This window comes from Humulus lupulus, chromosome 4, assembly GCF_963169125.1.
Source record: "Humulus lupulus chromosome 4, drHumLupu1.1, whole genome shotgun sequence".
NCBI classification, from domain to species: Eukaryota; Viridiplantae; Streptophyta; class Magnoliopsida; order Rosales; family Cannabaceae; genus Humulus; species Humulus lupulus.
This window is the reverse complement of record NC_084796.1, coordinates 10589925-10615745: the sequence shown is the minus strand read 5'-3', so window position 1 is coordinate 10615745 and position 25821 is coordinate 10589925. Positions and strand designations below refer to the sequence as shown.

Here is a 25821-nt window from a genome sequence, read left to right as displayed (position 1 = left end):
ACAGGGAAGACCTTACTGGTTGGGAGGTGCCATAAGGGTCTCTATCGGTTTGATCCCACCCAACTTGCTCTCATTGCAAAATCTTCACCACCTCATTCGTCAGCTAGTTTCTCCTCCACTCCACAGTCAAACTTTCATACAATTTCTGATATTACATGCTTAAGTAATTCCACCTTTGTACCCCTTAATGTGTTTCGTCTATGGCATGATTGCGAAGGACATCCTTCCACAAAGATTATGAAATTTGTATTTAACTCTTGTAACATTGGTTTTCATAATAAAAGTGTTTCAGATTTGTGCAATGCTTGTTGTCTTCGAAAACACCATAAGCTGCCTTTTACACTTTCCAATATTGTTTATACAGAACCATTAAAACTCTTGCATTCGGATCTATGGGGTCCTGCCCCTGTCACATCATCTAACGGCTATAGGTATTACATTAGCTTCAAAGATGTCTTCTCTAGACACACTTGGATCTATTTACTTAGAACTAAAGATGAAGCATTACCTACATTTGTCAAGTTTAAAACTCAAGTAGAACTACAACTTGGTTTTAAAATAAAAACCATTCAATCCGACTAAAGGGGTGAGTACCGTACATTCACAAGTTTTCTAGACACACATGGCATTATTCATAGACTTTCATGCCCACACACATGAACAAAATGGCATTGTCGAGCGTAAACATAGGCACATAGTGGAGAGTGACCTTACCTTGTTAGCTCAATCATCTATGCCATTAAAGTTTTGGGATGAAGCCATTAGGACTGCTGTGTATTTGATTAATCGAATGCCTACTCTTGTCCTAACTAATGTGTCTCCTATTGAAGTTTTGTTTCAGGTCAAACCAGATTATTCCAAACTTTATGTGTTTGGCTGCCTATGCTTTCCTAATTTGAGAACCTACCCTGTAATAGGAACAAACTCAATTATCGGTCTACACCATGTACTTTTCTCGGTTATAGCTTGACTCACAAAAGCTATAAGTGTCTCTCAAAGGAAGGACGCATATATCTCTCCCGAGATGTCCTATTTCAGTAAGATTCCTTTCCTTTTGCCTCACCAACTGTCCCACCTTCCTTACCTCCATAACCTTCACCACCCAAAATGCCTTCAGCCAAGCCCCCAATACTGGCCTTTGTCCACCCATCTGTCCAACCTCACTCTATAGCCACCACTTCCTCTTCTACATCACCAACTCCAACCTCTCCTCAGTCTCCCGTAGCCTTTATATCCTCTCTGCCTCGCACGACCCAAAATGCCTACACATCACCAATTACTACACCTTTATCTCAACATGATAATGATATTTCCCAACATCCATTAATTTCCAATTTTGTATCTACTATCAATGAAAGTTGATTTTAATGCCTTACACAAGTATTCTACTTGGTCTTTGGTGGACTGTTGGAAGAACTCTTATTGGTTGCAAATGAGTCTATAAAGTCAAAGAGCATCCCGATGGGACCATCCAAAAGTACAATGCCCGACTTGTTGCTAAAGGGTTCCATCAACAACAAGGTTTTCACTACAATGAAACCTTTAGTCCAGTTGTAAAGCCTATTACAATTCGGGCTGTTGTGACAATTGCACTATCTAAAGGTTGGTGTATTCGAAAACTAGATGTGAATAATGCATTCCTCAATGGTGATTTGCAAGAGGAAGTCTATATGGCTCAACTGGGGTTTGAAGATAAGCTACATCAAACTAAAGTTTGTCGATTACACAAAACAGTGATAGTCTCAAACAAGCTCCACACGCATGGTTTGAGAAGCTCTCCATTGCCTTGTTCAGCTATGGTTTTGTATCCACTAAGGCTCACTCGTCTCTTTTTGTTTGTGCTACATCCATCCATTCCACTTACGTTCTTGTCTATGTTGATGGTATTTTGATAATGGGTAACTCTAACATGTTTATCTCTCAACTTGTTTCTGATCTGAATTCCTCGTTTGCTCTAAAAGATTTGGGTCATGTAAACTATTTTTTGGGCATCCATGTGACTACAACCTCTACTGGTTTCCATCTTTCACAGAGGAAGCATATTCAAAATCTTCTTTGTAGAGCTTGAATGCAGAATGCTAAACCTATTAGTACTCCTATGAATGCTGGTTTGAAGCTGTCAAACTATGATAGTGATCCTATCGAAGATGCCACATTGTATAGGTCTATTGTTGGTGCTCTGCAATATGCAACGGTCACACGACCTGAGATTGCTTACTGTGTCAATAAGGTAGCTCAATTTATGCACAATCCTCTTTCTTCTCACTGGATTGTTGTCAAAAGGATACTGAGATATCTTGCTGGAGCATTAGACCATGGTATTCATATGCAACGGTCTTTGAATCTTAAACTTGAAGCCTTTAGTGATGCTGATTGGGCTTCCGATCTTGATAACTGCAAATCCATAATTGGTTTTTGTGTCTATTTTGGTGGCATTCTTATAGCTTGGAAATCTAAGAAACAAAGTATCATTTCTCTGTCATTAACAGAAGCTGAGTTTAGAAGTTTAGCCAATGTTGTGACTGAGTTGACTTGGATCCAATCCTCACTCAGTGAGTTTCGTATGCCTCTTCAAGAGCTATCAAGAGTTTGGTGTGACAATCTTAGCTCGGTTATGCTTGCTGCGAATCCAGTCCTCCATGCCCGCACCAAGCACATAGAAATTGATCTCTACTTTGTTTGGGACAAAGTGCTGCAGCATCAGCTTTTGGTCAAGCATGTTCCTGCCCTTGATCAAGTAGCCGACTGCCTAACCAAGCCCATATCAAGCACTCAATTCTCAAACTTGAAAGACAAACTCACTGTGGTTTCCTTATCCACACTGAGTTTAAGGGGCTGTTAAGGAGTAGTTGGTGTGTTAGTTAGTTATTAGTGGTTGTATTAGCTTGTTAAGTTGTTAAGTCTGTTATTTCAGTAGCTTAACAACTTCTATTGATTCAGTTGTAACTAACTAACTGTACTTTGTATATAAGGAGCCGGTCCTTCTTTAATCAGCTAAGTCAATACAATACATTCTTTCAGTTCAATTCTTTCTTTCTTACAAATCTAATAATACAATATCTTTGTAATACTCAAAATTTGCAATAAACTAGATAACTATCACTTGCAAGTGTTAGGCCACCATGCATTTGCTTCTAGAAATTATCAGACTATGTTGTTACCTGGAGTAGCACTGATTGCTGAAATGGAAGGTCCATAATTACCATATACTGGTATGCAACAAGTTCCTTTTCCAGCCCAAAAAAGATGGATTTCAAGGTAGTTCTGTGAAACCCGAGCCTTAAATTCCTTCTGGACTGCCCTAAAAGAAATCCCACCTGCCTCTTTTTTTATGTCAAAATTCTGTATTACGCGATTTCCCTGTCATAAATTCACACCACAAATAGTCATGAAAAGGTATACAAAAAAACAAGAAAAACTCAATTGATGGAACATTAGTTTAAGTTACAAAAGAGAATTATGAGAGAGAAATCTTAGGACAATTAGGTGCTCATTACTTGGATATAAATATCAAATACACGTCTGCCAGTACTTTTCCACGTGAGAGAATTTTCCAAAGCAATTTCTGCAAATTGGAGTTTGACAGTGTAGTTACCATTCTCAAGCCCCAGACCATAGTATCTCAACGATGAAGCAGAAATCCTTGCAGTCAGGAAAAGCTCCGTGTCAAAAGTACTTGTGAATTGAGATGATGAAGTGTTAAGATCATTAGTCCATGCGAAAATTCCAACATTGCTCACTGCCCATCTTCTGGAGCTGGTGACAAAATGAGTAGCTGGACCAAGAGGTTGATCATCCTCCTCATACACAAGCCCATTAGAAGATGTCATTTGCTTACCACCAGAGTTTATCCCAAAGTTATAATCTGCAGAAGAAAGAAAAATAAGTCATTTAGCTAGCTAAGAAAGTAACAAGTATTCACAACTACTAGAAACAATTGTACAATTATTATATATTAATGAATGAATGCAAAGGGCATTTATTAACAAATATTTCTAAAGTAATATATATATATATAGATATATATACATATAGCTCATTGAATCAAAGCAAAGAAAATAAACAAATTGTCCTAATTATACTTACAGAGAGGACGACCTCTATTACAAGGGAAACTTTTTTGAAGGCAGTTTAATCCTGAAAGAAGAGTGCTGATAACAAACAAATAATAAATTTAGATAAAATTCAGATAATCAATTTCAACTAGCTAGTGTTCAGTAGTCCCTTATCCATATTGCTTTGCAATAACCAAGAGCAACAATGTGTGAATTATTCTATAAAAATAATTGTGAAAAAATACCTATTGTTTGAATTATCTATCATAAAATTGTTGCCAACCAAGTTACTGCATCAAAAAAGGAAAGTATAAAATTAAGGCTAGTTGTAGTTGTGGTAAAACAAGCATGAACTATTATTACAAAAGCATAACACAATAATTGATGTGAAAATTGAGATATATCAAAGAAATTAATACATGTGTAAATTTTGCTGATTGTAGACCCAAGAAGGAATGATTCCCACTAAATTATTGTATGATAGATCTCTGCAAGCATAAAAGTACGAGTGTTAATTTAAGATCTTGCTAAAATATCAAATATATTAACTTACATAGTGAGAAGAGGTGCACTTTTCGTCCTAGTCAAGGTACCACTTAGGCTATTGTTTCCAAGAAACCTGAGTAACGAAACAAAATTACTTGCTTTAATACTATAGTAGTAGTTATCATTCACCATATCATATCATATGACACAATCAAAGAGAGACAAGGATATATTACAATGCTTGAAGTGCACTCATGTTGAACAGAGAGTCTGGGATCTGTCCATTTAACTTGTTGAAGCTCAAATCCCTATAAAGAAAAAAAAAGTACAATTTTATAGTTAGAAAATAGTGCAAGTTGGGTAGCATTGAGTACCTTAATGAACTTACAGATGTTTCAACCGTGTGAGTTCGCCAATATTCCATGGAATTGAGCCAATGATATCGTTATTCCTCAGTTCTCTGCAGGTAATATTATAAGTTGTTTGATTGTAACACAAAAGATAACATTAATTTTTTTTATATATACATATAAGCTATATGATTATGTGTTGAAAACATGTTACTTACAAGGTTTCTAGAGACTTCATATTGGCGACAAATGCAAGAGAAGAACTTGCATTAGATATATCACTCAACCGCCTACATATATATATAGTTCACACTTGGATCATTAGCTTTAAAAATTTGTAGATAGATTTGTATTGAGCATGTTACTCACAATTGTACTAAAGAAGTTAGATTCGCAAACGTTGATGGTATAGGCCCTTGAAAAGAGTTTCCTTGAAATACCCTGCATTGACATAAACAAGTAGCTAACTATATATTATTATTGTTAATAATACAGATATAGATGTTGCAATGTTATTAAAATACACATATCTCTGTTCAACTTGTCTTACAAGGTAGTAAGATTTGACCAACTTCCTATGAAGTCTGGTATCTTGCCTGTGAGTTCAGTATCTGATGCAAATCTGTTAAAGAAAGATTTCATTAGACAAGAAACCTATAACTTTTTCAATTCTTCTTATATAACAGTATGCCTATTATTATATCATGAGTTAGAAGAAACAATTTACACTGCTTCCAAGCTTTTGAGATTTTCATATGTTGAAGGAATCTCGCCACTAACTCCAGAACTGTGAAAATGACTACCAAATAAACAATGAGAAGAAAAGGAATCAGGATGGAGTGAAACCAACCTACAACTGCAATCATTTAGTTGAACAGAAAATCTCAATGGATTTCATGCTGGATTAATGGACTATTATAACTAAATGCAGCCAATAAGAACTTAATATCTTTAAATGAGACGTAATAGTACAAGCTTACAGATGTTCTAATTTGTTTAAATTCCCTAGTTCTGGCGGCAGCGGACCGGAGAAATTGTTCACTGAAAAGTACCTACGTACAAAATTATTTCCAAGAATTAATGTCAATAATATAATAAACTATATAAGAGAAGGCAATAATATGATTGAATTAGCCGTTGGAAATTTCACAAAGAAGGGAAAAAGAGAAAAGATATAGTTACCATTCAAATAAAATGGTTTTTTTTTTTGAGTTAACACTTAGGTATCAAACTTATTTCAAATAGTATCATTTAAATCCTTAAATGCTATTTTTATATCTTTTTTCTTTCAAAATATATTAAAAAATAGTTAATTAATCTTAAAAAAAATTAGATTACTTAATTTATGGCAATACCAAACATGACATTAAAAAAATATATTTTCATGACATTTTAAAAAATATTTAATAGTTTTATAAATTAAATCAATTTTTCATTAAAAAAAATTCTTACCTATATTTTTTTAATATTAATAACTATCACGAAATTAGCAATGTTTATCATGTATATATTTATTTTTATTTTGTAATTTTTTTCCTATAATGCAACTTATAATTAATCATATATATATATATATATTCTATATAATAAGTGCGTAGATAACGGAAATTTTTTGTTTTAACGGTTTTTTATTTTTTTCCGTTAATTTTAACGGAATATTTTTATATTTAACAGAATATTCTTATATTTAACTGTAGTTTGTAAACACTAAAACTTAAATAAAATAAAATAAATAATTAAAAAAATTAAAATAAAATATTTTAAAGGTATTTCACAATGATAATTATTTTAAAATAATAAATAATTAAAATATGATATTTTTCAGATATTTTACAATGATAATTATTTTAAAATAATAAATAATTAAACAAATTAAAATATAAAATAAATAATTAAATAAATTAAAATAAGATATTTTACAATAATAATTATTTTAAAATAATAAATAATTAAACAAATTAAAATATGATATTTTTGGGATATTTTACAATGGTAATAAAATTTAATTAAAATTAAACTCATTTATTAGAATAATATCATATTAAACATATAATATAATCTACTGTGAATTAACAACAAGTTGCCTTTTTTTTAAAAAAAACTAGCAAGAAACTTAAATTTAAAATCAACGTATAATATTTAATATTACATTAAACATATAATATATAATATATAATCTTTTGTTGTCATTCCTAAATTCAAAAACTAAAACAAACATAAACTTAAAAAAAATTATTTAATTAAAATAGGATATTTATTTCCAAATTTACATGGCATTAATATAAATTTAATAAAAATAATTAACAAATTCTATAAATAAAATTAAACAATTACACATTCCTTGTATCTAGTATATATATAAATATATATATGTACATAAATAACTTTAGATACATTATTAAGTTGCATTATTTTTAAAAAAAAAAAGTGTACGAAATAAACAAGTATAAATATAATAAAAATTCATAATATCAAGATAATCGAGATAATATATTTATTAATATTAATTATAAAACAACAATATAGGTAATAATATTTTTTTAATAAAATATTAATTTAATTTATAAAACTATTAAATATTTTTAAAAATGCCATGAAAATATTTTTTTCTCATATCATGTTTGTTATTATCATAAATTAAGTGTCTAAATATTTTAATAATGATTCATTATTTATTTTTTATTTTTTAATATATTTAAAAAATTAAAAAAATAAAAATAGAACCTAAATAATAAGATTTGAAAATATTAGAAATCTAACAAAATCAATTTTTTGGACTCAAGTGTTGATGGAAACTACATCATAAAAATACCCAAATAAAAGAATGGCTATTACTTACAAATAAAATAGCTCGGTAAGTAGTCCCAATTCCTTTGGTACCTCCCCTGACAGTGCATTTGCGCTTAAGGCCCTAGTAATTGCCAAAAAATAATGATCAAGTGGAGAGAAATATTTTTAACATATCATACTAATCTTGTTAATTCCAAGCTCAAACTTTAGGTAAGCTTACAAGGTTTTCATGTTAATAAGGTTTCCAATTGATGGAGAAAGAGAGCCTGTCAAGAAATTGTTGCCCAAATTCCTACAACAGATGAAATAAACCAAGTATATATGATGCACCATGTTATTCTTAATTAAAGTTGTGAAGAGGTGACGAAAACTATGAAAGGTCCAAAATAAACAAATACAGATCGTTTAAGAAGGTCAGAGTCCATAGCTCTTCTGGAATCGGACCAGCAACATTCATTTTCTGAACTTTCCTGCATTGTGGCAACCAAAATCAAAGATGGATAATGTACAAAATGTAAATACCACTTTAAATCTTCTATTTGACAAAATTCTGAAGAGGCTCGTGTTTTGGTTAAAATAAAGGAATATTTACACCTATAAATATATAAAGGGCAATGGAGGAAAAAAGCACCCGTCATGAATAAACCTCACATAAGTGTATATCACTAAGTCTAGTGCTATATATGTCTCTGAAAAATATATCCTTAATTATTAATAATATAACAAAATGGCCAAATTTTGTTATTATTAATCAGTTATATGTAGATATTAAATTATCATTTTATTCAAATTTAATATATTTAAGATATATAAATAATATGCGGACATTAAAAAATCTTTAACAATAAATATAATAATGGATTTTTTTTAATTATGTAAAAGAACAATAAAAAAATATTCTTAATTAGGATAAATTGATATATTACATCTTATAAAATAGATCTATAACATATATCACTTCTATATTAAAAGTATAAATTTTTTGTTTTATTGATTTCTTTTGTTAACTTATAACCGAATATTTCAAATATTTAACGAAATATATTTTTAAAATTTATCAAAAATAAATATTTATTAATTATATTAATATAAATTCAAATATTATAAAATATCATTGTGATAATAATATTTAATACTAGACTAGATATTTAATAATTATATTAATATAAATTCACATATTATAAAATATTATTATTGCAATAATATATAATACATAACAATACATTGTATAAGTGTCGTATGTGTACAAATAATATGACTGTATAACTAAATAAGAAATTAGAATAACATTTATCTTCTATCAAGAATAAAAAAAATTATTCTCCAATTATTGAGGTGTGATTTGAATAATATCATGAATGTTTTGTAACTTAAATATGGTGGTTTGTGTTCTAAAAAGTTATCGTATTATTTTTTTAAAAAAAAACTATAAAGAATGTTTTGGTTAATTTTTTATTTTAATATGTTTATGTCATTCTTTTAGATATGATATTTTTTATTTATTTAAAATTTATATAACAATCATAAAAAATTAATAAATTTTCTAAATAAATAGGTAACTAATATTTATATATATATATATATATATACCATAGAAAAAAAATAGGCTGAAAAAATTATATACAAATTAAAGATATTAAAAAAAAAAAGGTTTATATGTGATTTTAGAAAATACCATATCACTCCCATTGTTTTGCAAAAGTGTATAAAAGAGCCCCTTAAATTAATTGTAGTTAGATGTTTTAATAAAGAGACTACTATACCTTATTGAAATTATTTTAAGTATTAATTTATTAATAAGTATTATAATAAATAAATAATTATGTTAAATATATTTATATATATATATATATGAAAATAAGATATATTTTGATTTTTTGTGGTGGGCTTATTTTATATAAAGTTATAAGGAGCTCTTAGGTAGGGGCATTACTTTTGCCCTTATTGTAGGGGCATTTTCTATTTTCGGTACTTGAAGAAATTATAACTCAATTTTTTTTTGTATGACAACTGTTATCCATATTTTCCACCTTGGACACGTGGCACGGCCAAACAAGTTTCATGAGCTCTTGGGAGAGGCCTGGGCCCAGCGAGCGATGAGCAACTAAGCCCTATAGGCCAGACCATGTCGAGCCCAATAACTAGTGAGTACCACGAGCATAATAAGGGGACCGAAGTTGAGATGCAGGCCCGAACCACCTTCCTGAGCATGTCCAATCTTTATTCTTTGGGATTTAGATTATGGTGGCAGACGATCCATTCCAAGAGTCGGATCCTATGGAGTGGGATCTAGGTGAAGTCTCCGAGTCCATCCTCAACGCTCTCACCCGCCATCGGTAAATGAACCCGAGTCTTGGTAAAAGAACCTTGACATTGGTAAATGAACTTGGACCATATGTCCTGATGAAACAAACCCAGTCCTTCCTACTGCTGACATGTCCCCGAGAAATCTGGCAATCGGTCTCCCTAACTAACTTATAGAATGGGGTATGCACGAAATGCATAATGTTCCTAGGAAATGGCACTGTCACTATTCTGACAGATCATGTCCCCAAGATCCCCTTGGTAGCCCACGCGGATCAATCCGTGCCAACATACAAAGGGCAACTGTAAGGCTCTACTATACTTAAGTCAGCCCAATGGGCTAAGATTAATAACTTGTAATCACATTATACTCTTGTATTGTAGCTTTGTTAGAGAGCACTTATGATTATATCATTATTGGGTCTGGATTAGTCCGACCTAAGTCACATGACTGCCTATAAATAGGGTCATTCGTGCACTGCAGCAGGGATCCGATTTTCTCTTGTATGCATAAACGCTGTTGAACTTGCAGAAAAGCTCCATTGTTAAACTCTCTTAAAATTAATATTAGTGACTCGTGGACTAAGGCTTATTAACACCCCAATCACGTAAAAATTGTGATCTTGTTCATTTCTTAGTCTTTCTTTCTAGCTCTTATTTCACAAATATATTTATAGTTTCCCAAAAACTCGGTAAACAACAGCGTACATGATAGTGATAATAGTAATCCCACCAATTTTCAAGAAATTCCAAATAATATACAGTGTCGAAATCAAAGTTCAAATAGTCTGTATTCCACACGTATAAAAAAAATTAAGTACGTTTGCAACTGACTGTTTGAATTTTTGAGTTCCATTTGAGGAATCAAGCTAAGGAATCAAGCTTTGAGGGTCTAGGGTTGTGTTCCACCATTGAAGAGGGTTCCATATTGAGCTTGAGGTAAGTTTTTAACCATATAAACTTTAGTTCTAGCTCTGTTTTCATATTGATTTTCAGCTAAAACTTTGATTTGGATAGTGAGAATTGATGGGAGTATTTGGCAAAGATTGATTGGGTTATGATGCCTATGACTTGTATGTATGGTTTTGGGGTTCCTTTGTGAGTTTGAATGAGGTTTGGAATCAAGTATTTTAGGTTGGAAATGGAGAAATCGAAGAAGGAAGAACCAAGGCTGAATATGCCTGGTTCTAGTGCTACAACGCCCAAGGGAGGGCGCTACAGCGCTAGCCAGGGCCATTCATCCCTACTTGTAGCGCCTAGGCGCTAGGGGGCAGCGCTATAGCGCCACCCTATTTTTCCAGGGTCCTATTTTTGGCATTTTTTAGGGTTTTTGGCTCAGGGTTTCAAATCCTAAGGCTCGGGATTGAATCTACTAACCGTTTGAGTACGATTCAAGGTTCCGGGAGTGAGATTTAGGTCAAGAACCTTTTATTATTGATTTCATTAATTGGATTCCATATTTGGTTATGACTAGGTGACTGCTAAGGGATTCCATATTTCAAGGGTCGTTCATTTATTATTTCTCGCTCGAACCAAAGGTAAGAAAACTGCACCCAGTATGTGATGCATGTAATGCATGAGATACATGAGAGTAGGGCATGACAAGAATATTGAATATGAGATTGATTAGAGCTTGAGTCTCTATATATGTGCATGATTGTAATTATGCTAGTGATTGTTAAGTAAGCATGCTGAATGCCCTACATTTGGATATTTGACATATTATTTATGCCTGGTTGCATTGCTTACTTGTGAGTGGAACTGACCTATGAGTCAGGAATCGGCAAGGGTGTCAGTATTGACTGTGAAGCTGTGACTCATTAGTCAAGTTCAGTAGTAGTACTGAGCACTGGTCGTATGGAATTGACCTATGAGTCAAGAGCGGCATAAGTGTAATGAACACAGAACCGAAAAGATTAGATCTAATCGACATAAGCATTATCAACATAAGTATGAAATGCTTGACTGACCTTAAGTTTGATGAAAACTAAAAGTGCTTGTCTAGTCTATAGGCTAGTTACTTAGAGCCAGGGCCAAAAGGCTCAGATGACTGCAATGTCACATGGCTATGGGTGCTGAGCCCAAGTTCGTGACTTGATCATCAGTCACTTATCTGGTTTGAGTTCGTAACTTACTCATCAGTTACTTATCTAGTTTAAGTTCATGAGTTACTCATCAGTCACTTATCTGGTTTAAGTTTGTTCATTATTTGGACTTATTTGCATGCATGAATAGGGCTATTATTGATAGGCATGCCTATTATGATTTAGTAACATGTTATTACTGTTTATGAGCATATTGAGTTTTCTTGTTGAGCTTTGGCTCACGGGTGTTATGTGGTGCAAGTAAAGGCAAAAGAAAGCTAGACCATTCTTTAGTTGGAGAGCTTAGGTGACGATGTGTACATATACGGCTGCTCGACCGCCACGGCTGAGGGTTGAAAGAGGAACTAGGGTTAAACCCTATTTTGCCGCTTAGGTCGGTTGGATGTAAATATTTTATTGTAATTAACATTTAAATTATATTTTGGGATCCCAATGTATACAATAAATGTTTTATTAAAACATGTTTCTTAACCAAAATTTTTAACCCTAAACCGTTAATCATACTTAGTTACACGATTATGGCCAAATGACTCGATTAACGAGTTTAGCACTGTTTAAAATGCACATTGTAACGGTCCCTTGGTAGTAGTGCGTTATAGTGTGTGTCAAGTTGAGGTTCGAGTTGTCGTCCTATAGGCCCATAGGACTTGTAGTAATTCTTCGGACCATCTGTCTTTAGCTTCTTCAAGCATTTTCTTCATAGAATTCTTGAGAGTCTTTTTTACAGCTTCGCCCTGACCATTTTCTTGGGGATGGGCCATTGACGAGAAGCTTTTAATGATCCCATTTTTATCGTAGAACTGTGTAAACAGCTCGCTGTCGAATTGGGTTCCATTGTCTGAAACTATCTTCCTTGGCATCCCATACCTAGAAGAAATTCACGAAGGATCTCCACAAAATCCTTCGTGAATTTCTTCTAGGATTTTCTTTGTTTCAGGTGGGGTAACACATCGCATTAATGGCATGGAATATCCTCTTCTGAACAATAGTTTACCTTGGTATTTTGTACATCCGTTTTCGAACCTCGTTCCGGTCTATAGAAAGGTTCCTAGTTTCGAGGTATTCGGTTATAGGTGTCATCCAAGTAGGCTGAAAGTCTATCATGTCGTCTTTGACCTCGTCGGGCTCGATTATGCTTGGTTATGGAAAAAAATCCACTGGTACCACGTTGAGTGTGTCAGCCTCCTTGGTTGTGGTGAGTCGAGCTAAGGTGTCTGCATTCGAGTTTTATTCTCGCAAAACCTGCACGATCACATAGAACTCGAATTGTTCGAATGCCCCTTTGACTTTTTCCAGATATGCTGCCATCCTAATCTCCCGAGCCTGGTACTCTCCTAACACTTGGTTGACTACCAACTGAGAATCACTATAGTAGTGTATGGCCTTAGCTTTTAGCTCAGAAGCTACTTGAAGCCCAGCTACCAGTGCCTCATATTCAGCCTTGTTATTTGTAGCCTCAAAACCAAACCTTAAGGCTGAGTTAAACAAGTTTTCTAATGGAGTTATTAGGATAATGCATGCCCCTGATCCGGTCTCATTGAAGGATCCATCAACATAAAGTCTCCATAGCTCACAAGCTGGGGTTATGACTTCTTCGTTGGTTATTCCTGCACATTAGACTAGAAAATCAGCCAATGTCTGAACTTTTATCATCGTTCTCAGGTGGTATGTGATCTTGAACTGCCCGAGTTCAATTGCTCACTTTAATAGTCTTTCGAAAGCTTCAAGTTTCGCTAATATCTGTCTTAGTGGCTGATTGTTCAGCACATGAATGGGATGTGCTTGAAAGTAAGGTCGAAGCTTTCGAGATGCATGAATTAGGCATAGTGCTAGTTTCCCATCAATGGATATCTTGACTCATCTCCTAGTAGTCTTTTACCGATGTAGTAGACTGATCCTTGTACTTTCTTATCCTCCCGAACAAGTGCTGCAGTGATTGAATGCTTGGTTGTAGCAAGGTATAAGTACAATATTTCCCCCGTGACTTGTTTGGAGAAGATTAGTGGCTTAGCGATGCTCTTTTTAAGAGTCTGGAAGGTAAGCTCGCACTCGTCTGACCACTCGAACTTCTTGCCCACTCTCAAAAGATTAAATAATTGTAGACATTTGTTTGTGAATTTTGATATGACCTACTTAAAGCTGCCATTTGTCCTGTTAAAATATGGATGTCTTTATGCTTTCGAGATGAAGGCATGTCGACTAATGCTTTGATCTTATCCAAGTTTGCCTTGATGCCTCGAGCATTCACTATAAATCCTAAGAACTTTCCCGAAGATACCCCAAATGAGTACTTTTGTGGGTTGAGCCTCTTATTGTACTTTCGAAGTATAGCGAAGCATCCGCGAGGTCGTCAACATGGTTATTATTGTGTTTGGACTTGACCAACATATCGTCCACATACACTTCCAATTTGTTTCCAATATCTTCAGCAAACATTCTATTTACCAGTCTTTGGTACGTCACTCCAACATTTTTGAGCCTGAAAGGAATTACACTGTAACAGTATAGCCATTTGTTCATAATGAAGCTCGTATTCTCCTGGTCTGGTGCATGCATTGCTATATGGTTATATCCAAAATATGCATCCATGAACGATGTGATATCATGACCTGAGGTTGCATCAACGAGTTGATCGATTTGAGCAACTAAAAGCAATCTTTTGGGCACGATTTTTTGAGGTCTGAATAATTGATGCAAGTTCAACACTTGCCATTCAGTTCCGAGACTAGTATTGAATTAGCTACCCATTCCGGTAGAAAGCATCTCGAATAAAACCAATTTTCCTTCAATCTGTCGACTTCCTCTTAAAATGCCTTTTTCCTCTTGTCGTCGAGGAGTCTTCGCTTTTGATGCTTCAGAGGAAAAAAAATATGATGTTTAATGCGTGGCTTATAACATTGGGGCTAATTCCAATCATGTCTAAGTGTGACCACGTGAATGCATTATGATTAGCAGTGAGAAACTGGCCTAGACCGAACAGTGTTTCTGAAGTGAGATGTTTTCTAGGATTAGCAGGGTATTATCGGTGATTTGTTGAGGGGTTCTCCAGAATAGCGACGCCATTGACAGAATTGACAAGGAAGAAGACTAAGTATGTCTAGACAGACAGATGTGAAAACAGTTTTAAGGAACTGAAGCAGCGACTGATCACCGCTCCAGTATTGAGTCTGCCTATAGATAATGAAAAGTTTGTGGTCTATTGTGATGCATCCAGACAGGGTTTAGGGTGTGTGCTGATGCAAACTGGAAAGGTGATAGCTTATGCATCGAGACAGTTAAGGAATACGAGCAGAGATACACTACACATGATCTGGAGTTGGCGACAGTGGTATTCGCACTTAAGATTTGGAGGCATTATCTTTATGGTGAAAAGTGCGAGATATACACCGACCATAAAAGTTTAAAGTATTTATTTACTCAGAAGGATTTGAATATGCGCCAGAGACGGTGGCTAGAGTTGGTAAAGGATTATGATTGTGATATCCTATACCATCCTGGGAAGGCTAATGTAGTGGCTGATGCATTGAGTCAGAGAGGCCCAGGACAACTGTTCAGTTCGAGACAAATATCTGATAGATTAGCTGAGGAGATGACAAGGGTAGGTATAGAGTTGGTGGTTGGTCAGTTAGCCAACATCACTCTTCAGTCTACACTTCTTGAGAGGATCAAGGAGGCACAGAGGGAGGATCCCCAGTTAGAAGAACGCAGGGAGAGCGTCTTAGCAGGAGAAGCTAAGGACTTCTCTATTTCAGAGACAGGATTACTCAAGTATAATGGTCGGATTTGCGTTCCGTCGAATTCAAGTATTCAGCGGGAGATCTTAGATGAGTCTCATACCACTCCCTATTCTTTACTTCCAGGTACGATGAAGATGTACCAAGATTTGAGAACCTTGTATTGGTGGCCAGGGATGAAAATGGATGTGGTGGATTATGTGGCCAAGTGTTTAACTTGTCAGGAGGTAAAGGCTGAACATCAGAGGCCAGCAGGATTATTGCAGCCTCTAGGGATTCCAGAGTGGAAATGGGAAGATATTACCATGGACTTTGTGGTTGGTTTGCCAAAGACCATGGGACAACATGATTCTGTGTGGGTGATTATGGATAGGTATACCAAGTCCGCCCACTTTTTACCTGTCAGGACGACTTATACTGTGGAGCAATATGTCGAGTTATATGTGAAGGAAATTGTTCGACTTCATGGGGCTCCAAGGTCGATAGTATCCGACAGGGACCCCACCTTCACCTCCAAGTTTTGGGAGAGCCTATAGAAGGCTATGGGCACACAGTTATGGTTTAGTACCACTTATCATCCTCAGACGGATGGACAGTCTAAGAGGACGATTCAGATACCGGAAGATATGTTATGAGCTTGTGTGTTAGATTTTGGGGGATCTGGGAGAAAATATCTCCCTTTGATTGAATTTTTGTACAACAACAGTTATCAGGCAACTATTGAAGTGGCTCCGTATGAAATGCTATATGGAAGAAAGTGCAGATCACCTATCCATTGGGATGAGACAGGTGAGAGAAGATATTTGGGTCCTGAAATGGTTCAGAGGACCAATGAGGCGATTGAGAAGATTAGAGCTTGAATGTAATGCCCCAAATTTCCTAATCAGGTTTAGGACCTTGATTAGGAGGCCGGGAGGGCCATTATTGATTTATTATGTTATTTAATGATAATATGCATGTTTAGGTGTATTAAATATGCATGTGAACCCATTTGTGATTAATTTGGTGATTTTTGTATTTTGGCCATTTCAGGCATTTTTGGCATATATGTGAAATGGGCGTGGTGCTTTGTTATTATTTGGTTATGCCAGGGTTACCCAGCACAAGACGATCCTAGGAGGTAAGCTAGTGGGAAAGTCACAACGGGATTTAAGCTTGACTTGGAGTAAGTCAAGGGGTATTTAGAGCATTACCGGGTTATTGGGTAATGGGAACTAATATTTGGTGATAAATTGGGAGTTAGTAAGATCAGGGGGAAATTATGGAGGTTTTGAGTATTTTGTCCCCGAGGGTGTTTTCGGGACCCCGAGTGTTAGGATGTGGTTGAGGCTACTTAAGCTTGAAGTAACCTTTTAAAAGAATAAAAGAACATTCTATACATTCTCTCTCCCTCAAAGTTTCCTTTTCGTCTCCCAATCGTGTTTTTGAAGGTATCTGGAGTTCTAGGACTCGGATTCAAGCGAGGATCGAGGCATAACAATCCTAGGGAAGATTAGAAGCTTATTAGCCGGAGGATTTAGTTGGGAAACAACTCAATCGGAGGTAATTCAAGTTTTAGGTTCTAAGTTTTTAAATTTTTTAAGCTTGAATTAGACTTTGTGTTTGGATGAGTTTTTGGGTGATTTGAGACTTGGGTTTTGTTGGTTTTGGATGATGGGGATGTGTTGGGAACTTTGATTTTTGAGTTTGGAGATGTTTGGATATGTTTTTGGGAGGTTTTAAAAGGTAAAAAACGGGGAAAAATGGCTGGTTCGAGGTAGGGCTGCGGCCCTGTTCTTGGGCGTCGCGGCCTAGGCTTGAAGAAGCAGATGGTGGTTCTGTTTTGCCTAAGGGTCACAGCGCTTGTCGGGAGGGCCGCGGCGCTTGGTGCCATTTTTGGCCAAATTGATGTTTTGAGCATGGGAACTTAACTCTAAGGGCCTGGGATCGATCCTACCACCTAGTTGTGTGGGATTTGTTGTCCCGGAGGCTTGGGTTGGGTTTGGAAGTATTCATTTACTCATTTTGATGAGGTTTTATATTATGGTCGTGACTAGGTTATCACTAGGGTCTTGGAATCAGGATCGTGCTTGTGGCTTATTTATTGGTAACCTGTGCTTGGACCAAAGGTAAGAAAACTGCACCCCATATGTGACATGCATGGTCATTCTTGATGCATGTTGAATGTTTAAATGTAAACATTGATATCATATTGAATGCTTAGCAATCTTGCTCATTTGCATATGGTTATTGTTGAGGCATGCTGGATGATTAAGTGTGATGCATGTGATGCACGAGAAACATGTGATTAGGGCATGCCATGAATATTGACTGTGAGATTGGTCAGAGCTTGAGTCTCTGTGTTTGTGCATGATCATAATTATGCCAGCAACTATTAAGTAAGCATGCTGAATGCCTTATGTTTGAATATTTGACATATGACATGTGTTTGGTGGCAATGCTTACTTGTGCATGGTACTAACTCATTAGTCAGAATTGGCAAAGGTGTTAGTATCAACTGTGAACCTATGACTCATTAGTTAGGTTCGGCAGTGGTACTGGGCACTGGTCACACGGTGCTGACTCATAAGTCAGGATGGCCTTAGCGTGTTCAACGCAAGCCAACAAAGATTAGATCTAATCGACAATCTGCATTGGATGACTCAAAGAGCATTAATGTCGGACCGACCTCAAGTTTGATGAAAATTATAAGCGCTTGTGTGACTTACCCATCAATCACTCATCTATTAAGTTAGGGACTTACCCATCAGTCTCTCATCTGTTTAAGGCTAGTGGCTTACCCAGCAACCACTCTTCTGTTTAAGTTAGTGACTTGCTTGTCAGCCACTCAGTATGGTTTTCTAGAACCTCAAAGTGATAATCACTCATCTGTTCAGAGCTATAAGCTCTATATGATCATTTTGATCATCATATGCATGGCTTTGGGTGCTGAGCCTCGTAGTGACTTGCTTGTTGGTCACTCAGTATGGTTTACCAGAACCTCAAGTGTTAAAACACTCATCTGATTAGGATTGACTTGATAGTCATCCATTCAGAAGGGCAGAATTTCTTATCCTGGATACCCCAGCATTGTTTGAATTCATTTGCATGCTTGAATAAAGCTATGTTTGCTAGGCATGCCAGATATGATTTGATATCATGATATGACTGTTCATGAGCATATTGAGTTTTTCTTGCTGAGCTTCGGCTCACGGGTGCTATGTGGTGCAGGTAAAGGCAAAAGAAAGCTGGACCATCCTTGAGTTGGAGAGCTTATGTGACGATGTGTACATATGCAGCTGCTCGACCGCCACGGTCGAGGTTTGAAGGAGAGGAACTAGGGCTAAACCCTGTTTTTCCGCTTAGATCGGCTGGTTGTAAATATTTTCTTGTAATAAACCTTTAAATTATATTTTTTGGGATCCCAATGTATACAGTAAACGTTCTAGTCAAACGTTATATCTTAACCGAAATTTTAATCCCTAAACCACTAATCATACTTAGTTACACGTTTATGGCCAAATGACTCGATTAGCGAGTTTAGCACTGTTTGCAATGTGCACCGTAACGGTCCCTGGAGTTGGGGCGTTACATTGAATGCTCGCCTCCTAGAGTCGCCAGAAGAGTTACTCAGACTTCAGACGCAGAAGTATAGAGTTTCAGGTCGGTGACCATGTGTTCCTTAGGGTTTCACTTCTGAGAGGAGTGAAACGATTTGGTGTTCGGGGCAAGCTGAGCCCTAGATTTGTTGGCCCCTTCGAGGTCTTGGAACGGGTTAGGGAGGTAGCTTACAGATTAGCGATGCCTCCAACTTTATCAGGGGTTCATGATGTATTTTATGTGTCTATGCTCCGGAAGTATGTATCAGATTCTACTCATGTCTTAAGCTATGAGAATTTGGAGCTGGATCAGGATTTATCGTACGAGGTGAAGCTAGTTCAGATCCTTGACAGGAAGGACAAAGTTTTGTGTAGCAAGACCATCGCCTTGGTGAAAGTGCTGTGGAGAAACAACAAGGTTGAGCAGGTGACATGGGAATTGGAATCGGATATGCGAGAGCGGTATCCCGAGTTGTTCAGGTAATTTCGAGGATGAAATTTCTGTAAGGAGGGGATAATTGTAATGTCCCAAAATTTTCTAATAAGGCTTAGGGCCTTGATTAGCGTGTCTGGAGGGCAATAAATGATTTAATATGGTAATATGTGAATTTAATGAATATGTGATTAGAAATGCATGTTTAGGTGAATTAAATATGCATGTGGGCCCCATCTGGTTATTAGGGGCAAGTTTGTAATTTTAGCCCGTTGAGGGCATAAATGTGATAAATATGATATATATGTGATTTATCTGTATAGCACGATCCGAGACAGTCCTAGGGAGCAGTTAGCCAAAAAGTCACAACGGGGTTGAGAATCCGACTCGGGTCGAGTCGAGGGGTATTTCGAGTATTAGATATGTTATTGAGTTATCGGGATATGAAAATATTTTAGAATGTCTAGGAGGGAATACTGGGAAAATTTACCATTTTGCCCTCGGGGACGTTTTTGGTACCCCGAGCCTTGAGGTAACCACATAGATTTAAGTTAAATAAAACAAAACAGTTGAAACCCCCAGACTTTATCTAAACTGACTCTTTCTTTCCCTCTCATCTGAAGTTGTCTTCCCTACTCTCTCATCATTTCTCTCTAAGGCATATCAAAGGAAAACTCTTGGTGAATTAAGCTAACAACTGAGAAGTGGACCTGGGGTCTTGAGGAATTAAAGCTTGGAACCTAGAGAATCTACACAGAAACATAACTCATCAAGGTAAGCTCCTAATATGTTGAATTGTGATAATTTGCAGCTGGTTTTAAGGTTGAATATTAGAGTTTTGCATGTTGGAGGGATTAGGATTCAACTTTGATTTTATAAGGGTTTTGGCTTGAGTTTCTGTTGGGTTTTGCTGCTGAATCAATAGTATAATCTTTGTGATAACTAGTTTGGAATGTTGGCTTAATTTTAGGGATAATTGGACTGGTTTTTGAGGTGAAAATAGGGTGTTTTTCTGGGCTCGAGGGCTCGGGCCGCGGCCCTGTTCTTACTGAGTCGCGGCCCCTTAGAACTTGGGCCGCCTGGAAATGAAAGCGCACCGTGGCGCCCTTCGGCAAGGGCCGTGGTGCGTGTGGGCTGTTTTGAGGCAGGGCCTCAGATTGAGTTGGGGGTCGCGGCATGGGTCCCTAGGGTCGCGGCGCTTAGAGCATTTTTGGGTTTTTAAGAGGTTTTAGGCTCGAGAATTCAATAGTTAAGGCTCGGGATGGATTTTATCACCCGGATTGATAGAATTCAATGTCACGGAGACTAGAATTATGACCTAAAGCTATTTAGTGGATTAGAACTTGATGGATGAATATTGTTAATGCGTTGTGATTAGGGCTTTGGCGAGGCTCGGACTAGGGGACTGTGCTCGGGATATCGGTGCCTGGAAAGCTCAGGACGCAGGTAAGAAAACTACTTTTCCCATACAACATGTGTTGCAGGGCTCGGCCCTATATGATTGAGTTGCAGGGCTCGACCCTGTATGACTGTGTTGCGGGGTATGGCCCTTTGATTGAATTCATATGTGTTTAGATTTATGGTTAGCTTTATCATGTGTGAATGTATTGAATGAACAGCATGAGCCGTGAACAGCGAAGGCCGATAACGGCGAAGGTCGAGAACGGCAAGGGGCCGGGAACGGCGTTAGGCACGTGGAGTGCAAGGCCGAGTGCGGCAAGGAGCTGGGAGCAGCGTTTAGCACGCGGAGTGCAAGTTGCTAGGGCGAGACCCTAAAGGATACCTGGGTTATCCTCATGGTGTGGACTGCGAACCCAGGGCTTGGTAAAGTGCCTGGGACGGCATGGCCGTATGTGTTCAGCCTATTGATGGCCTGTTTATTTGTTAAGTGTTTGATATGCATGTGTTATCTGTTTGTGAGTTTTCTTGCTGGGCTTCGGCTCACGGGTGCTCTGTGGTGCAGGTAAGGACAAGGAGAAAGTCAACCAATCATGAGTACGGAGAGCGTGAAGCGGCGCGTACATGTGTTAGCCTGCCTGAATGTCACGATCAGAAGTATTTTGGGAGATGAATGTACTAAACCTAGATTTTTTCGTTTATTCAACTGTAATCATATTTTTGAGTTGTAAATATTTCTAAAATTGTATTTTGGGATCCCAAATGTTAAACACTTATGATTTTCAATGAAATATAATTATTTTCAAAGATTATGTCTCTGATTATGATTTAATTACACTTTTGTCTTAAAAACCTCGATTAGCGATTTGATTGCACGTTTTAAACACTCTTAGTAACAGCTCTAAGGTAGTAGGGCGTTACACTTCCCACGTCTCACAGTGGGAGAGGTTGGAAGTCAACGTTTTTTAACACTTTTCAACCTCTCCCACTGGGAGACGTGAGATGTCTCTCACCTCTCCTATTGGGAGACGTGATATATATACTTACAATGAATTCACCTACAACATCTTCCCCTATGGGAGACAATGTAGACTTTCAATGTCTCCTAAATAAAGTCATAAAACCTCTATTTTGTTGTAGTGTGAAAATGTGAGATTTTGGTTTGAATTTTTTTCCTTCCAAAGTATTGGTTTGATTTGTTATGAAATTTGATCCTCCTTTGTTTTACTTTTAATATCTTATTTGTTGTTTGATACATCTAATTATTCATAAATGAGGTGCTTGGAATCGGCTCTTTGATACATGTGTTCTTTTTGTTGGGGATTTAATATCATTATTGTTTTGAGATTGATTTAGATTTTAGATATTAAATTTGCATATATGTTTTTTTGGTGATTTAATTTATTTATGTATTTATATATTCGATGGAATTTTTTTTTTCTAAATTTGATTTAATTTAAAATTATTTATTTATTTTATTTTGATATTTCATAAATTAAAAAAAAAAAAAATTATTGATCAAAATGTTTTATTATTTTAAAATGTATTTATAATTGATTTTTCTTTTTGAAAAATAAATCTAAATTATTTTCAAAATATGAGTTTGACCGCGTATCAGTCTAATACTTAGGTGATGTTTGGTTTGATGAAATTGAATGGTAATGATAATGAGAATAGTAATTAAATTGAATAAGAATGGTAATGTTAATAGTAATTGGTTACTATATATGTTTGGTTTGGTGTTTGAATGAACATTGGAATCATGATTATTTTGTTTCATTTGGTGTGAGAATGAAATGGAATAAGTGATAAATTGGCAAAAATGTCCCCACTTCAATTATTTTAACATACTTTTTAAAATATTTGAAAGTTGAGTAATTTAAAAAGAAATTTATGATTTAAATTCAAAATAAAATAATATTATTATTTTAGATAATTTAAATAAATTTATTTTAAATAAAAATTAAAGTTTAATTTATAATAGACTAAAATAATAATAATAATAATACTTTTAAATATATCGAAAAAATGATAGTCTTAAAATAATAAAATGTGATGTTTGGTTGGTGAGTAATGAAATGAAATGGAAATGAATCAATTTTCATTTTATTATTTTTTGTTGTTGTATTTTAGAGTATTGGAATGATTTTTCTACTATTTTAGTGGAATGACTATTCCATTTAAAAATTGAAAGAAAGACCATTCCAATACAAAATTGAAAAAAATTTAATAAATTTTTATCAATTTTTTTTATCCATATTAATTTTTGTTTCATTCCTATTCCTTTTCTCATTCCCATTTCCTTTTTCTCCATTTACATTCCCTCCATTTTCATATTAGAAGTGATTTTAGATAATAATAATAACATGTTTAAGAAATTTCAAGCAAACTTTTATTTAATTTATTAATTTGGGAAGAAAAAATAAATGGCAAAATTTTCATTATGGTTGTTATTGCCATAAAATTTCAGGCAAACCACTATTTTCAAGTTTTTTTTTAGTATTTTGCCATAAAATAATAAATAAATAAATAAAATGAGTATGTTCAACAATACTCGTTAAATATTATTGGCTATTTATGCTGTAAATATATATAAATATTTTTTTAATTTTATTTTTTCAGTTTCAACATCGTCGACCAATTCAATATTGGGTTTGGTTTTCTTTATCGAAACACTCAATCTTCGGATTTTTCTTGCGATAGTTGACGGTTCGCCAAAAGTTATATCGACATTACGTTTGGGATGCTGTACTGGCTTTTCATGGCTCTCGGTTTCTTCTGCGGATAAGCTTTGGAAACTCTGCTACGAATTGAAAGTTAGGCCTCTCGAGAAGGAGAAATGGAGGATATGGCAATGGGGTTTAGGGTTTTCAGGGTTCTACTTCTTGCTTCTCTAACTTTTGCCAAATGATACAGTCTATGAATATATACTTCATAAACTTTGATTTGAAGCAATTCGTTCTAAATTTAGCAAATATAATTTCTTACCTGACAATTTAATGTTATTCATAAAATTAGGGATAAAACAAGACTATATTTACTGGATTTGGGAAAAAATTGAATTAAAATTAATTAATTGGAAGTGAAAATTTACAAAAATAAAAAATCGAGAAGCACACAAATTATTGTTATTTTTTTTTATAAGAATATATAAATAACTCACTTGTAATTGTAAAAGCTATCCATATCCCTATTTATGTAGACATGGAGTAGTGTGGAGACATGTACTTACAGTTTAGTAATGTGGCAGAGAGAGCCATTGTTGAAATTGCAGTTGCATTTGATAAAGGGGTTGAATGAGTCGATGTCGATGGAGTCGTCTAAGGCGGCACCACTGCATGGTTCCCCACTTATGTTCCATTGCTGAGTGTTAGCCTTTATCATCCATTGCTCAAAGATAGAGTTCAAAGCTCTCACTGCATGCATCGATCTCAACCAAACCAAAATTATTTTCAAAGAGAAAGGTCAGTTTGCTGTGAATTTTCTAATGTAAACAATTTTCTTGCTTCCTTTTTCTTCGTAAGACCTACAACTTTTTTAAGTGAAAAACTATAGTAATAATAAAGTTTTTTTGAGCTTTCAATTAACATATATAAATTGAGAGAGAAAGACAAAAAGAAGGAGACCTTCAGAGGGAGCTGTAGTGGGCTGATGAGTTACATTCTGAGCTCTTGTTAATGAACTGTTAATAACAACAAACCAGGCAACATAGACAGTGAAAATACTAAAAATTGGTAGTAACGATGAGACTCCTCCTGACATGATTAATAACAATATAGTTTTAATAACTTTAGATCTAGTTTCTCATTAGTATGATGCATATAAATGAGAAAAGAATTGAGCTAAGAGAGATTCATGGATGGACAAGTAGAGTTGCTTGCTTATAGAAAAGTCTCAAATGTATACATCACGAGACTAACTACAAGGCGTATTTGGTACGAAGTTTAAATTTGTGGTAATAAAGCTAGAGTCAGTTTAGATTAAAGAAATACAGAATTTAAGTATTTAAAATGATTAAGATTATCTTTATATTAAACTAAAAATTGGACTTACTTAAAAACATAAACCTACGCATCATCTAAAATAAATTTATTTTATATTAGATTTGATATTCTCATCCCAAGTTGCCAAATGAAACCGGTACTAATGAATTTGACTAAGAGAGCAAAACGCCAATATTATTGGAGTAGAAAAAGACTTCCAACGTACCAGACACACTAGTGTATTGGCTCCATAATAATGACACATCAACGTAGAAATGGAGTTTGACTCCAAATGGCAAAAATGCCCTTATTTTAATTACTATTATATCTTTTTTCTATATATGTATTTTTGTCTCTATATATATATATTTTGATAAATCTCTATATTTATCATTATTGATTGGAAGATATTTAGTTAATAGAAGGATAATTAATTAATTTTTATGAGATATCCACGTAAGAAAATTAAAATGTATTGAACATTATAAAATAGGATATCAAATCAAAACTATTTTTTGAAGAAAAACCCAAACACAACAAGTTCAACAACTAACATAAACTACCACGAATGTACAGTTTACTCTTTTGATTAATTCAATTAAATT

General features: G+C 35.1%; 1 protein-coding gene across 4 annotated transcripts in view; it reads right to left on the bottom strand.

The window, feature by feature from the left end:
• Positions 1–25147, bottom strand: part of LOC133829947 (probable LRR receptor-like serine/threonine-protein kinase At1g56140) — a 41229-nt gene extending 16082 nt beyond the window's left edge. For 3 of the 4 annotated variants that reach the window (XM_062259793.1, XM_062259794.1, XM_062259792.1), the window contains exons 1-18: positions 24860–25147; positions 24466–24649; positions 8080–8151; positions 7902–7973; positions 7731–7802; positions 5872–5943; positions 5619–5690; positions 5442–5513; positions 5261–5332; positions 5110–5181; positions 4930–5001; positions 4778–4849; positions 4609–4674; positions 4475–4543; positions 4301–4345; positions 4087–4151; positions 3498–3865; positions 3162–3360 (exon numbers count right to left, since the gene is read on the bottom strand). In XM_062259793.1, the coding sequence (XP_062115777.1) occupies positions 3162–3360; positions 3498–3865; positions 4087–4151; positions 4301–4345; positions 4475–4543; positions 4609–4674; positions 4778–4849; positions 4930–5001; positions 5110–5181; positions 5261–5332; positions 5442–5513; positions 5619–5690; positions 5872–5943; positions 7731–7802; positions 7902–7973; positions 8080–8151; positions 24466–24649; positions 24860–24995 (1852 nt within the window). In that variant the 5' untranslated portion in view covers positions 24996–25147. The remainder of the gene's footprint in view (positions 1–3161; positions 3361–3497; positions 3866–4086; positions 4152–4300; positions 4346–4474; positions 4544–4608; positions 4675–4777; positions 4850–4929; positions 5002–5109; positions 5182–5260; positions 5333–5441; positions 5514–5618; positions 5691–5871; positions 5944–7730; positions 7803–7901; positions 7974–8079; positions 8152–24465; positions 24650–24859) is intronic. The other variant, XM_062259795.1, reaches the window with a different exon arrangement.
• Between the last annotated feature and the right edge of the window lie 674 nt (positions 25148–25821).